We start from the raw sequence: 15,797 nt of genomic DNA, 5'->3' as shown, positions 1-15,797 counted from the left end.
AGGAGCAGAGGCCCTGAGTGGATCAGGGTGGACGTGGGAGTCACTTCAGAGAATTATGGAAAGAATAGGCAGATGTGCTGCAAGACCTCCTTAGCACATGGTACCACCCAAAACATGCCTAGACCACACCCCCTTGTTGGAATATACTTAGGTTTTGAAATCCCATACCCCGGCTTTGTAAAAATGGGCCTTGTAGGAGTGACAGTTTTGGGATGTCCAAAACATGAATTGTGTTTCTAAAATAAGTGCCTTAATGTGTTGAATTGATATCTCCTAGGCTTTGTAAGCCACTGTGAAGTATTTTGAGATAAAGTGGAATAGAAAAGTGAAATTAAATTAAATGGGACAATAGAGTTATTATATATTCTATTTCTGTATTACATTGTATTCTCTGGATACTGTGTATAAAATTGTATTTGTATGGATTAATTTTTTTTAATATAAATTTGAACTCCTGGGATGATTAGTGAGAATGTAAAACTGAAATAAATATGAAAAAGATAAAACTTTTTACATCAGATCAGTTCATTAACTTATAAATGTAGTTTCTTTTTAATGAAGATATTTTATTTAGAAATTTAATGAACATTAAAAGTTCATGATAACAATATAAAATCTGTAAGGTATCATTATTATACAAGCGTAAAGTCATATGTCAAAAGATTATACAAATGAGTTTGCTACCAATTATGAGTTGTTACATAACATTTGTCTAAACTCGACCATGTTTTGGAAACAGAAATAATACTGCTTAATTTATCTGCTAATGAAAGTTCACATTTATCCAAAATGTGAACTTTCATACATTTAGTAAATCTGTGAATTATTTACTGTTTACAAGAGGACCGACCATCTTGTGAATTTTCTACAAACAGGCACTGTGTGCAAAAAATAAACATAACCCAAAGCAATGGCAAACATAGTTTTATTGCAAGTGAGCTCCCTTCTGTGAAAAAATTTAGTAAATTGGTTTCTATATTTGTTCAAGAACGTTGCAAAGCACAGATCAGGTGAGGCATCGGAGGGGTTGTTATTCCAATTTGAGGTGTAAGATCCACTTGGGTTACACCAGGAGGAAGGCGGATGGTGAACTTCTGCAGAAGACTGGTAAAGAAAAGGAAAAGCTCCATTTTGGCAAGAGTCTCACCCACACAGACTCTCCGACCTGGAACAAAAGGCAAAACTGATTTCAGATGTTTAAAAAAAACCTGTGCTTTTATGATGTGCATTGCAGAGAAAAATAAAATACACGAGCAAAATCTATTCCTCCCTGTTTACTAAACCGCGCTAGCGGCTGCCACATGGCTACGCTGACAGAGCCCATTCAAAGTGAATGGGCTATGTCAGCACTAGCGTGGCTTAGTATACAGAGGGGTAAATCATAATGCACTAAAGAGCTTTTTCTTTTTTCATTTTGGACTGAATTCACTAAGGGGTCTTTTTACTAAGTTGCGTTAGGCACTTACGCATGCTTTACACAGCAAAAATAACCTAACAATGGACACACTACAGTGTTCCACACTATTTTTGCCATCTGCACGTGCTAAGCATGGGTATTTATTTTTTGGGGGGGCATGTCAGGGAAAGAGATGGGTGTGGATGGCTAACCAGATAGAATGCTAATGTCACTGGCTTGGTAAATGGTTAGCACATCTGTAAAGTGGGAGCCCTTAGCGCCTCCTGAATAGGTGGCGATAAGCACTCCCGCAGTAATTTTTATTTTTTTTGGCCACTCATTAATGCTAACATTAGCATACTGGTTTTGAAATCCAGAGGTGGCTGGTTCAAATCCCACTGCTGTTCCTTATGATCTTGGGCAAGTCACTTAACCCTCCATTGCCTCAGGTACAAACTTAGATTGTGAGCTCTCCTGGGACAGAGAAATATCCAGTGTACCTGAATGTAACTCACCTTGAGCTACTACTGAAAAAGGTGTGAGCAAAAATCCAAATAAATAAATATTTAGGAAATAGAAAAAAAGCCCTTTTTGTTGGTCATGGTAGAAATGGGCTCAGTGCATGGGAAGGGCTATGCCTATTTCTTAACACAGCTTAGCAAAAGAGTCTCTAAGATTTTTCTCTCTGTCTATGGGATAAAAACGTTGTTTAATTGCATACTGTAAGTGTGTGAATTCTCTTTATATGTTCATGAGGATTTCTGATTCAGTACTATTTATTTACTGTGGAATTTCCAGCAGCAAACATTTATGAATTTTATTAAATTATTATATACATCAATATTTGCTAATTAATTATTCTGATAAATTATGTACTTGCATTCTTCAAATGTCATTGTCAGATAAGGGCATGGTTTAAAAATCAGTACTTGATTTTGTGAAAATACCCAAAATGATTCCAGTCATAGTGCCTGCTAGATTAATCTTCCCAGATATCCTGTAATGTGGATATAGTAAGGTCTCAGAAAAATTATTTGGTACAAGGAGAATTGGGAAATGTTTCTGGTTAAATCATATATTGCAGTGAATTTATAAGTGAACATAAGTTGGCATGGAGGAGCATAATTGAATGCGAACGCCCATCTCCATGGGCGTCTATCTCCGTGGACAGGACCGCGAAGGGGCGAGCCAGACCATATTTTCAAAAAAGATGGGCGTACATCTTTTGTTTCGATAATACGGTTTGTGCCGGGCAAATGCATCATATTTGGGCGGATTTGAGCTGGGCGTTATCGGTTTTCAGCGATAATGGAAACCGAAGGCGCCCAGCTCAAAAACAAACAAATCCAAGGCATTTGGTCATGGGAGGGGCCAGGATTCATAGTGCACTGGTCCCCCTCATATGCCAGGACACCAACCGGGCACCCTAGGGGGCACTTGTAACAATTAAAAAAAATTTAAATACCTCCCAAGTCCATAGCTCCCTTACCTTGGGTGCAGAGCCCCCCAAATCCCCCCAAAACCCACTGCCCACACCTCTACACCATTACCATAGCACTTATGGCTGAAGGGGGGCACCTACTACTGCTACTTAACATTTCTAAAGCGCTACTAGGGTTACGCAGCGCTGTACAGTAGATGTGGGTACAGTGGGTTTTGGGGGCGGTTTGGAGTGCTCCCATTTACTAGCACAAGTGTAACAAGTAGGGGGGTGATGGGCCTGGGTCCACCTGCCTGAAGTCCACTGCACCCACTAACAACTGCTCCAGGGACCTGCATACTGCTGTGATGGAGCTGGGAATGATATTTGAGGCTGGCATACAGGCTGGAAAAAAAGTGTTTAAAGTTCTTTTTTTTTTGCTGGGAGAGGGTTAGTGCTCACAGGGGGAGTCAGGGGAGGTCATCCCCGATTCCCTCTGGTGGTCATCTGGGCAGCTGGGACACTTTTTGGGGACTTGTTTGTGAAAAAAAGGGTCCAGAAAAAGTGACCCAAGTTCTGGCTTCTGGTGCCCTTCTTTTTTCCATTATCGACCGAGCGCGCCCATCTCTCCTCGGCCGATAAATACGCCCCAGTCCCGCCTTCACCACGCCTCCGACATGCCCCCGTCAACTTTGTCCGTTCCCGTGACAGACTGCAGTTGGAGACGCCCAAAATCGGCTTTCGATTATACTGATTTGGGTGCCCATGAGAGAAAGGCGCCCATCTCCCGATTTGGGTTGAAATATGGGCGTCTTTCTCTTTCAAAAATAAGCCTGATAATCTCCACCTGGTAAAAAGTCAAACATGACATTTTTCTGTACATTTTATTTTTAATGCATATTTACAATTTATTTGCTGATTTTAACATATTGAAAATAATAAAACTGTGAATATGACGTGCAAATTTTTGGATACTGTTTCAGTTGAATCATTATTATTTGTTTTGCTAATAAGGTCCAAACATTTATGACTCACTAGTCTTTCATTATTCAACTAAAGACCATTTCACAGTGAATCAAATACTATGGCCCTTCTAACCTCTCAGCCAGTGATTGTTGTTCTTTCTCCTTTCAATAACCCAGAGTTCATATGAGCAGTTGGCTGAGCATTTTTGAAAATGAAGGCAAATCACTTTTAGAAAGCAGGGAAAGCTATAAAATAAATCTCAACAGTAAGAGCACTGTTAAGAAACTGAAGTTAGACTGTACTGTTAAAGTCAAGGCATAATCCTAAAGACTAAGAAAAAGTCTGACCGAACTGCCTGAAAACTGATCTACAAAACAAAATTGGCGTAGTTGTCCACAGTTCCACAGAATAGCATTTCTAATACACAATGGTGCATATGAGGGAGTTTTCAAAAGTCCTCATCTAAAATATGGAAAGCAACATAAGAATATACTGGATCAGACCAGCAGTCCATCCAGTCCATTATCCTGTCTCAAACAATGCCCAACCCAGGTCTCAAGAGCCCAGCAGAATCCCAGAAAGCAACAAGATTCCACACTTCCCACCCCCAGGCCTACCTTAATAATGGTCTATGGCAGTGATTCCTGAACTTGTCCTGGGGATCCAGCCAGTCAGGTTTTCAGGCTATCCACAATGAATATTCCTGATAGAGGTTTGCAAGCTCTGCTTCCACTGCAAGCAAATCTCTCTCAGGCATATTTATGGTAGATATTCAGAAAACCTGACTGGCTGGGGAGCCTCTATAGAGTTCATCAATTCCAAAATGTGTCCATATTTTTTTTAAACATAGATGCATTAACCATGTGTTGAATGAAAAAAATATATTTTTGTATTAGTTTTAAATGCACTACTATGTAATTTCATAACGTATCCCCTAGCCTTTTTATTTTTTTTTTTAAAGAGTAACAATCAATTTGATTTACCCTTTCCATTTCATTCAAGATTTTATAGACATCTATCATATCTCTTCTCCAAGCTGAGGAGTTCTAATCTCTATAACCTTCCTCACATAAAATGAGTTCCATCTTCAAATCCTTGCTCAAAGCCCATCTTTTCGACTCTGCTTTTGGCACTTAACCTTACCATTACTCCTCTGTTCAATACCACTACCAATCTGTCTGTATTATGCATTTGCATAACTTAATTGTCTTTAGCTGTTTAGATCTATTAGTCTGTCCCTATGAACTATTGTGTAATCAGATGTACTATGCTGTCCTAATTTGATTGTCTCTGTTGTTATGTCCTTTAGATTGAAAGCTCTCTTGAGCAGGGAAACACTAGCACTTAAGCTATACACGGTATTTAAAAAAATGCAAAGATTGGTTTCTGCATAACTCTGTCAAAACTTGACCAACTTCAATAAAATTTGGGATATATCTTCCTGAATAAGCCTTCACTCACAATGGGCACCTCTCTAAATGACGTCACATCTAGCAATTACCAGCATGAAATGCACATATGCCATTTTGCTTTAAACATAAACATTTACCATGGTTTTCAGTTAGGAGGACCTGATGCTTATTAAAAATATGTATCTGGAGAAAGGTTATGATTTTCATAGACTGGTGCAAGAGTTTCCAGAAACAAGGTGGAAGAGGGTAAGCATAGCATATGTGTTGAAGAAATTGTGAGAAATGGGCTCAACTTATCGCAAGTTAGGAAACGGCAGGTCCTGTTCAGTATGCACTGATGAAAACATCTTCACAGTTGAAGGATCAAGAGGATGCACCTAAACCTCACATGTCCATTCATCAAATTAGTCGAGCAACTGACATTTCTCAGTCAATGGTGTTTCAGGTCATCCACAGTGATCTTGACCTGTGGTGTCTTAAGCAGAGGCAAGCGCAACAGCTAACTGAGAACAATTGCACTGCTCGTATGACACAGTTCAAGCAGATTCTTTGCAAGTTCCCCTCACATGCCGTCGATTTCATTTGGTTTATAGATGAGAAACTTTTCATGCTTGATCCACCTATCAACACCCAAAATAACCAACTTTACGCACAGACCGTAATGAAGAAGTGCAATGTTGTCTGCCAATTGTCTTCTGAGTACCCGCTAGACATTCAGCAAATCGGTCATGGTCTCCATTGGAGTGTCTAAAATGGAATGCTTATAACGTTCTTTGTTGACCTAAGTGCAAAGATTAATTGTGAATACTATCATGATGTTTTACTATCACAGCAACTGCTACTGGCCATTTAGCATATCACTGGCAACATTTACATGTTTCAACAAGACAGTGCACCTGCTCTTCTTGCTCGTGAAACCATCCAGCTGCTGCAGAGAAAAACTCCAGATTTCATTTCGCTGTACTTGTGGCCCCCTAAAAGTCCAGACCTCAGTTCTATTGATTACAGAATTTGAGGTCTTAAGCATCAGTGTGTTTATAAAAGGTCAATTCATGATACTGATGACTTCAAGTAGCGCTGGACTAAGGTATGGGCCAACTTGAGACAGGGTGTCATTGATGTTGCAGTTGATCAGTGGAAAAAATGACTCCAAGCATGTGAGCGAGCCAATGGGGGCTATTTTGTGCATTTTCTACAGGCTTATTGCAAATTTATTCGGGATGATATATCCCACATTTTATTGAAATTGGTCAAGTTTTGACAGAGTTATGCAGTATAGAAGTGCCCCCTTGATGTGCAGTGGGATTTGCCTCTCCTTTCTTTCTTGCAAACATTTCGCATGCTATATTTACAGTTTTCTTAGGATCTGCTAAAATCAACAAATAAAACATAATTATGTATTTAAATTAACAGAATGATGTCATGTGGAGGTTTTCTCAGCTTCTGTTTACCAACTAAACTAAACCTTGGCACACATCTCTCTATATATAAAAGTCCAATAAACTAGATTGCAAAATAGCCTTGCTAGTGCTATTGCTATTAACCTGCAAATGAAATACTGGCTGACAAACATTATCACTACTTGAATGCAATTTTTCTTAGTAAAAATAGAAAAAAAGAAAAAGAAGATTTGGGTTCTGTTCTGTGGCTCAGGCTATAGCAATGAACTGCCCAGGTCCTTAGTGCTGGTCAGGCTTGGGTACACTATTAAGGTGGTATATTCAGGCCCAGTGAGGGAAGGAAAGTGCTGACTTTACTGCGGTGGCCATTGCTACCTAATGGATGATGCTAAGAGTATATCTTGAAGAAAGTATCTCCCACAGCCCTCAAGCCAGAAAAGGCCCAGAACTGTTGGGCCATACATTCTAGGGAAAGAGGAACAGCAGAAAATGACATGGAGAAAAATAAAGGAAAAACCTAGGAAAAAGAAAGTGACTAAATTAAACAGTACTTGTTGTGAAGCCCAGTTTTAAATGGAAATCAGAATTGAGATGTCCAGATCAGGATATGTATAATTCTGGTAGTATTTTAGAAAGGGATTTGCCCATGTAGAGCCTTTTTGAAAATACCTGCAGGAGTACACATGTGTCTGTGCGCATGTGCAGTGGGAGTAGCCATTTTATAAAGATAAATGTTGAAAAGTTGAACAGAGGCAGCCTGCAATTTATACAAACACAGTGTTGCTTCACAATTTACATGTATAGGTTCCATGTTTAGAATGGCCATTTTGCAAATCTATACGTACACATGCTGCAAATTTACAACAAAGGCTGAAATGCTTATTAATTTTCATTTGGAAGGAGTGTGGTTACCGTGTTAGTCCACTCTTAAGGTTATCAATAGAAATCAAACAAAATAAAACATGGAAAAGAAAAGAAAATAAGATGATACCTTTTTTATTGGACATAACTTAATACATTTCTTGATTAGCTTTCGAAGGTTGCCCTTCTTCATCAGATTGGAAATAAGCAAATGTGCTAGCTGACAGTGTATATAAGTGAAAACATTCAAGCATTACTATGACAGTCTGACAGGGTGGGAGGATGGGGGTGGGTAGGAGGTATGCATGGGGACATCAAAGCATATCATTGATATTCTAACAGGATGGGTGTGGATAGGTGAGGGGTGGGGTGATCAACAGAGAAATACAGCTTTATGGTTTATAATGGGCTAGGAACCCCAGATCCTTGTTAAGTCCTTTCTGTTGGGTGTTAAAATATTCAATCATTTTGACTTCAAAGGTTTTACGTTCTTGTATGGTTTTAAAGTTACCTTTCAGGATTCTCACTGTGAAGTCACTGGTACAGTGTCCTGGTCCTGTAAAATGCTGACCAACAGGGGTGGGAGCCCTACTGGCACCAGTATTGAGGAAAATCATAAGAGATCTACAACCTATACTCCAGGAGGATGAATTACTGAAAGAGATATTCCCATCCCCACCAGTACTGGCCTTCCGACAGCCACCCAACTTAAAATACAAGCTAATCAGAAGTAAACTTCCATCACAGACTGAAAAGGAACAGAAGGGCACACTTCCCTGTAATTTATCCATTTGCAAACTATGCCAAAATATTTCACAGGACCCCACAGTCATCCACAAAGGAAAGATATTCAACATAAAGGAATCTTTCACTTGCTCATCTTCCAATGTGGTATATATCATTCAGTGTAAAAAATGTAACGAAGGATGCTATATTGGAGAAACAGGCCAGATGCTTAAGACAAGATTCAATTTACGTGGAGGGGCATAATCGAACAAAAACGTCTATCTCCATGGGCGTTTATCTCCAAGAACAGGTCCGTGAAGGGGCGGACCGAACCGTATTTTCGCAAAAAAATAGATGTCCATGTTTTATTCGACAATTTGTGAGCTGGGCGTTTTTGTTTTTCAGCAATAATGGAAAATGAAAGCGCCCAGCTCAAAAACGAATAAATCCAAGGCATTTGTTCGTGGGAGGGGCCAGGATTCGTAGTGCTCTGGTCCCCCTCACATGCCAGGACACCAACCAGGCACCCTAGGGGGCATTTTTACAAAAACAAAAAAAAAAGGTTAAAGAGCTCCCAGGTGCATAGCACCCTTCCTTTGTGTGTTGAGCCCTCCAAATCCCCCTCAAAACCCACTGCCCACAAGTCTACACCATTATTATAGCCCTAAGGGGTGAAGGGGGGTACCTACATGTGGGTACAGTGGGTTTGGGGGGGGGGGGTTGGACGATAATAAGCATTAAGCAACACAATTGTAACAGGTAGGGGGGGATGGGCCTGGGTCCACCTGCCTGAAGTCCACTACACCCCCTAACAACTGCTCCAGGGACCTGCATACTGCTGCCAGGGAGGTGGGTATGACATTTGATGGTGAAAATAAAAAGTTGTGAAACATCATTTTTTTGTGGTGGGAGGGGTTAGTGACCACTGGGGGAGTCAGGGGAGGTCATCCCCGATTCCCTCCGATAGTCATCTGGTCATTTAGAGCACTTTTTTGGGACCTGTTCGTGTGAAAAAAGGGTCCAACAAAAGTGTCCTAAATTTTCACTAAAAACGCCTTTATTTTTTCGATTATCGCCCTAACGCGTATATCTCTCCTCAGCCGATAACCACGACCCAGTTCCACGTTCGCCACACCTCTGTCACGCTCCCATCAACTTTGTCCGCATCCGCGACGGAGTGCAGTTGAAAACGTCCAAAATCGGCTTTCGATTATACCGATTTATTCGTTTTTGTGAGATAAACATCTATCTCCCGATTTGGGTCGAAATCTAGGCATTTTTCTCTTTCGATTATAAGGTGGATAGACATCACATGAACAATACTGGTGCCAGTAGGGCTCCCACCCCTGTTGGTCAGCATTTTACAGGACCAGGACACTGTACCAGTGACTTCACAGTGAGAATCCTGAAAGGTAACTTTAAAACCATACAAGAATGTAAGACCTTTGAAGTCAGAATGATTGAATATTTTAACACCCAACAGAAAGTACTTAACAAGGATCTGGGGTTCCTAGCCCATTATAAACCATAAAGCTGTATTCTCTGTTGATCACCCCACCCCTCACCTATCCACACCCATCCTGTTAGAATATCAATATGCTTTGATGTCCCCATACATACCTCCTACCCACCCCCATCTTCCCACCCTGTCAGACTGTCATAGTAATGCTTGAATGTTTTCACTTATATACACTGTCAGCTAGCACATTTGCTTATTTCCGATCTGACGAAGAAGAGCAACCTTCGAAAGCTAATCAAGAAATGTATTAAGTTATGTCCAATAAAAAAGGTATCATCTTATTTTCTTTTCCATGTTTTATTTTGTTTGATTTCTATTGATAACATTTGGAAGGAGAAATAAGCAACTGAGAATTAAGGGAAGAGCTCTCTTAATCCCTTCTGTAAAGGGCTCGCTCAGACAAGCAGTTCTTTAAAAACATATGTGCAAAGGAGCAGCTGTAAATCCCAATGTTGAAATAGCAGGACATACATGCACATTCCCTTTCTGAAATGAGGATACATGTGCAGATTCTGGTTCTGCCCAAGCCCAGCCCAAACCGCAGACTCTTGTAATATACACATAGTGCAGATTTACATGTGTAAATACCAGTTTTCTAAAACTAGATTTACATGTGAATGTGTCATGTATATGTAAATACTGTTATTTAAGTGTATAAATCGCGAATAGGGCTTCTTCAACAGAGATTGTAATATACACTAAGAAATGTAATTTACCAGCTGAAAAAGGCATAAATGCGTCTTTTTTTACAAACTTTCCGTCTGAGTCCAGAAAATGCTGAGGATTGAACTCTTCTGGATTCTCAAAATATGTCTTGTCTCTCAGCACTGATGTCAATAATGGAATGATAAAGGTTCCCTAAATGACAAAAAAAAAGAAAAAGAAAAGAGAAAATTAAATATGAGGAAAAGCAGTAAAGCATAATTATATGTGTTGCTAAGTGAAAGCTAAACAAACACAAGGTGGAAGAAAGCCAAGTCCAAGTGACCAGCCCAAACACAGAAGTAAGAGCTCCAAAGTTTATTGGGACCCAATAAACAACATAAAATGACCTCGCAAATATTGTTTCAAACAAATGCACATCATAACTGATAATTACTTGTTAAGAATGTCAGCATCCTTAAAGTCTAAAGATATGCTAGTACAGGGTACCAAATCCCTTACTACAGGGTCCCGCAAATTATGGCCTAAAGATTTATTTTTTTTGTGGCCACCTTTGTTTTCCTTCCTGTAACTGAGCCTGGTCTAAGAATGACATTTTACTGTTCTTTTTTTCTTGTTGTTTGTTTTTGTATGTGACTGGTGTTACAACTGCCAATAAAGAGGCTTTAAATGCAGCTGCACTAGTGGCAGCCTGATATCAAGTCACTGCTCAAGTTGACTACTGAGTAAGCTGTATCGTGTTCCTCCTAACTTTCTCCCTCCAATCCAATCTACCCCTGAGTGGCTTTTACAAAAGCAACTCCCCATATTCCAATCTCCCCTAGAACTTACCCAAGGGTCTCCCTGGTGGTATAATGGTCCAAGACAGGTAGTCTAATGGTCCATTCCTGTCCCAGCACTGCCCTGGATTAAAAATGGTATCAAAGACCCCTAATTGTGGTCAATAGCACAGCTTAACTCAGAATTTTTACCACAAAGTATGTTAAATAATAATAACTTACAAAGAATACAAACGCATGCAAAGCAGCTTATTAATATCCAAAATAAATAATGCTTCTTGCAATAAACTTTATGTTATTCATGGAAAGTTAACAATAGTATGTAACTTTTCCCCAGGAGCTTGAGCCCACTAACATGTGAGTTTAAGTTCCAGGAGAGCTACAGAAAGAGTCCAGAGTGCTTAAAGAAATATACTTCCAATTCATTAAAAATTAACACCCCCCCCCCCGCCAGTCAGAGTTTACCCCCACATCCCTGAAATATTAGAATTAAAAACTTTCTTCTGAACTCACCTCATACCCCAGCAAATCCTTTGTAGGTAGAGGGGGAAAGGAAAGATCATAGTTGCTCCTGTCCAAGCAGGTCTCTCAGAAAAAATGGCAGCCTCATTCCTTTCCCCTCTTCTTCCTTCCTTATCCAATCAGTCGAGTACAGTGCTCAGTCACTCTATGGATCAATGTTTGCCATGTCTTCCGATCTCTCACAGCTTCTTTCAGTTCTGCTATGTTCATTCCAGGATCTTCCTTGATAGTATCTATCTAGCAAATTCTTGGGTGACCTCTTTTTCTTTTGCCACTAGTCTTCCAAACATGATGTTTTTTTCAAGGGACTTGCTTCACATATTGTGACCAAAATAGGAGAGCTTCTGTTTTGCTACCTTGGCCTTCAGCGAGATTTTTGGTTTGATATTTTCCAGACCTACTTGTTTTGTTATTTTAGCTGTCCATGGGATGCATAACAGTCGTCTCCAGCACCATAATTCAAATACATCATTTTTCACCTGTCTGCATTTCTCAGCATCCAAGATTCATAGTCATAAGTTGCTATTGGGAAGATGATTGCACTGACCAGTCTACATTTGGTTGCCATGCTGATGTCCTTGCTCTTCCAGATGTTGTTCATGCTGACCATCACACTTCTTCTTTGTGCCAGCTGTCTCTTGATCTCAGGGGTGTACTCACCATCTTCTACTTACCTGAAAATCCCCTGTCAGGAGCTGGGAAAGGTGTTAGGGGATGATGACTTTTAGGAGTCAATTTTCAAAGCAATTTAATGAACCAGAAATGGCTTCAACTGGTTAAGTCGCTTGTTCAGGGTTATCCACCAATATTCAGCTATACTTAACCAATTAGCACTGCTGAATGTCACCATAGACTGCTAAACTGAAAGCCGACTATTTTGTGGGTGGTTCAGAGGTGGGGTTGGCACTTACGGGGTTAACTTCCATTATTCCGTACTTAATCACCTACATATAGTGATTAAATAAGACCACACACAATTCAATCCTATCTGTATGTAGTATCTCTTATTTGGTTAATAAGTGCTGAATATCACACTTAACTTAGGTGTCCTTTTACTAAGGAGTGCTGAAAAATGGCCTGTGGTAGTGTAGGCATGGATTTTGGGCACGCACAGATCCATTTTTCAGAGCGCCTGCAAAAAATGCCTTTTTAAATTTTTGGCGAAAATGGACATGTAGCAAAATAAAAATTGATGTGCGTCCATTTTGGGTCTGAGATCTTACCATCAGCCATTGACTTAGCGGTAAGGTCTTTCATGTTAACTGTGTGGCAATCACCTATGCGCATCAAGTCAGAGTTACCGCCTGATTTTTGCCGTGTGCCAGAAAAGAAAATATATTTTCTGGTGCGTGTAGCAGGCACGTATAAAAAATGAAATTACCGCGTGGGCCATGCAGTAGTCGGGTGGTAACTCTGAATTGGCGCACATTGGGCACAGGTAGGTGCCTACACAGCTTAGTAAAATGGCCCCTTAATAATATATAGCTGGCTGCATAAACCTGGATTTTCAATGCCAGTGCCCAAACATAGCCTGGCATTAAATATCTAGGAAAAATGCTGGCGGTGGGTATAAAACCTCTCACCGCTGCCAGCCGAATATTTACCCCTTAATTTTTAATGTATTGAGGGTGTGCAGTATCTTTCATCAAGTGTGGTGGCACTTTTCAATTGCTCCTTGAGATCATGGGGCAATTCAGAGTAAGGACAGATTTCATAATAATTTTTTTGGGATATATTAGAAGCCTGAAAATAGTCTTCATTCAGTCTGGCTAAAAGTACATGTGGTTTTCATATTGAGGGGAAGCAGTCTTAAAAGATATTTTGGTTGAGATTAGAAAATAGTATGTGTATATTGAATCTTCAGATCCCAGTCAATTGCTCCTTAAAGTAATAACAATATAAAAAAGAAACCAACTTAACTTACTTTGGGGAGAAAATATCCTTTGAAGTTGATATCTCTGGTAGTCTCATGAGGTAAATTCATTGGCACAATATTAGCAAACCTTTGAACTTCATGTATAACTGCATCAGTATACGGCATGTGTTTCCGGTGTTCAGCTCGAGCCTGGGAAGATCCTATGACTCTTTCTATCTCTTCTTGGACTTTTTCTGGTAATTGATAAACAAGGAAATAAGTGTAAAGATGAAAATGCCATAAGAACATAAGAATAGCCATAGTGGGTCAACCTAATGGCCCAGTATCCTGTTTCCAACAGTGGCCAATCCAGGGCACAATACCTGGTAGAATCCTAATAGTGTCAAGATTCCATGCTACCAATCCCCCACGTCTATTTCACTTTGGACTCTTCCTCCAAGCTCAACCTTTTCAAAAACCCAGGTATGCTAACTGCTGTAACCACATGTATTGTGTTATCTGAAAATGTAATGTATGAACTACATTTTTCTCCTCTAAATTAAAAGAAACATAATACACCTGAGGAGAAATCAATTAGGCAATATCAATCAATTACTGGTGTTAACAAGCATGTAATTAGCAGTAATTAGGAGTTACACACAGATCTGCCCTGCGCTCTATTCTATAACATGCATGCCTAAATCTCATAGCATGCAAGTCTATAGGGAGAGGAGCATGGGCAGGTCAACAGCCATACCCAGAAATTAGGTGCAATGTTATAGAATACCTGCATTTGCACGCCTTACTACCATCAGTTGAGTGTGAACATTTATACCAGTCTTTGGCAGGCATAAATGGTTGTGCCCAAAGATAGGTGTGAACTGCATGCTAAATTAATATTCTGTAAAGGATGTTCTGCACAGAGAACACTTTACAGAATATTAGGGGCTTCTTTTACAAAGCCATGCTATCTATTCCTACATAGCAACTGAGAGGAAGCCCATAGGAACTGAATGGACTTCTTCTCATTTGCTGCATCGGGAATCACTAGCATGATTTAGTAAAAGAGGCCCTAGGCTAGCATAGATCATCCTAGCACCTAATTTTGGCACTATTTACTGAATTCCCCCTTGATGGCTATTTTGCATCTAGAATTCACTAGTATGGCTTGCCTCAGCCCTGCATAAACTGACTACCTATTTAACAGCAATTAAAGAAGGGCTAAAATCAATGGGGGTAATACTCAGCCTCTGGCAGTCAGTATTTTTTTTTAAGTCGAGGATCACCGTGGGCATAATTAACCGGGCAGTGACTGAGATCTGGCATTGAATATCTGGGTATGTGCGGTCAATGAGAAGTTCACTGGGCATCAGCTGATGTTCAGACTGGTGTCCTGTCAGCTTGGCAGATAAAGTTAGGACAGCCTTTTTTTCTAGCCTAACTTTATCAACTTACTTAAATGGTTAGCGGATTGAAAATAATCTGTAATAAAACGGCAACACTAGGTAGAATTAATTATCCAGTAGAATTTTTATGTTAGTCATGTATTTGTTATGAATGGCTGTTTAGCAAAATTGGTGTTTTATTTTTTTAAGAATGGCTGTTTTAGTTTGCTTTCCTATCAATTTGATGGGGTTCTTTTATGTTTTTTATTACTAATTTTATATTAATATGTATACCGTTTTTGTTTTGTAACTACAATTTGAGACGGTATAGTAAAATAAATAAATGATAATATCGCCTTTAACTGGTTAAGTAGCTGCTCTGCCCAAGCTCTGCCCATGGACCCCCCCCCCACCCCCTCCCAGCTAGCCAGTTTGCAAATGGTAGGTTAGAGCTGATATTTAGTGGCTAGTGGCACTACCCAGTTAAGTGTCACTGAATATCTGGGATGGCCAGCTCAGTGGGGTTTAACTGAGCAGGAATTTCTCCTGTCTGGTTAAACTCCTTTGAATATCAAGCCAAACCAACTTTGCATGAACCCAAATAAAAGCTCCTGTGGGTCCCTAAACCAAGTGGACACATACCTGACATAACAATCTCTTTTGGGGGATATAAACTCTCCCTAAAGTCATAAATCAGAAACTTTGGAGTACAGCTAGATTCAACACTTACCCTGATCTCCCAAATCCAAACAACCTTCAGAAGGTGCTTCTATCATATGCAGCAACTACACTGCCTCTCTCCATACACTGAGAAGGCAAGCCTTGTCATAATGATTCATGCCATGATAACATCAAGACTTGCTTATTATTATGCACTCTACATTGATCTGACT

The 15,797-nt window shown here is 39.9% G+C and overlaps 1 protein-coding gene across 3 annotated transcripts in view; it reads right to left on the bottom strand.

Moving 5' to 3' along the window:
- Positions 1-591: 591 nt before the first annotated feature.
- The window catches only part of LOC115467064 (cytochrome P450 2K1-like), an 85,889-nt gene continuing 70,683 nt past the window's right edge, over positions 592-15,797 (bottom strand). For 2 of the 3 annotated variants that reach the window (XM_030198740.1, XM_030198741.1), the window contains exons 7-9: positions 13,589-13,773; positions 10,417-10,558; positions 909-1,165 (exon numbers count right to left, since the gene is read on the bottom strand). In XM_030198740.1, coding sequence (XP_030054600.1) covers positions 984-1,165; positions 10,417-10,558; positions 13,589-13,773 — 509 coding nt within the window. In that variant the 3' untranslated portion in view covers positions 909-983. Of the gene's footprint in view, positions 1,166-10,416; positions 10,559-13,588; positions 13,774-15,797 lie in introns of all 3 variants that reach the window. The other variant, XM_030198742.1, reaches the window with a different exon arrangement.

Source organism: Microcaecilia unicolor, chromosome 3 (genome assembly GCF_901765095.1).
Source record: "Microcaecilia unicolor chromosome 3, aMicUni1.1, whole genome shotgun sequence".
NCBI lineage: Eukaryota > Metazoa > Chordata > Amphibia > Gymnophiona > Siphonopidae > Microcaecilia > Microcaecilia unicolor.
This window is presented reverse-complemented; position numbering and strand designations above follow the sequence as displayed.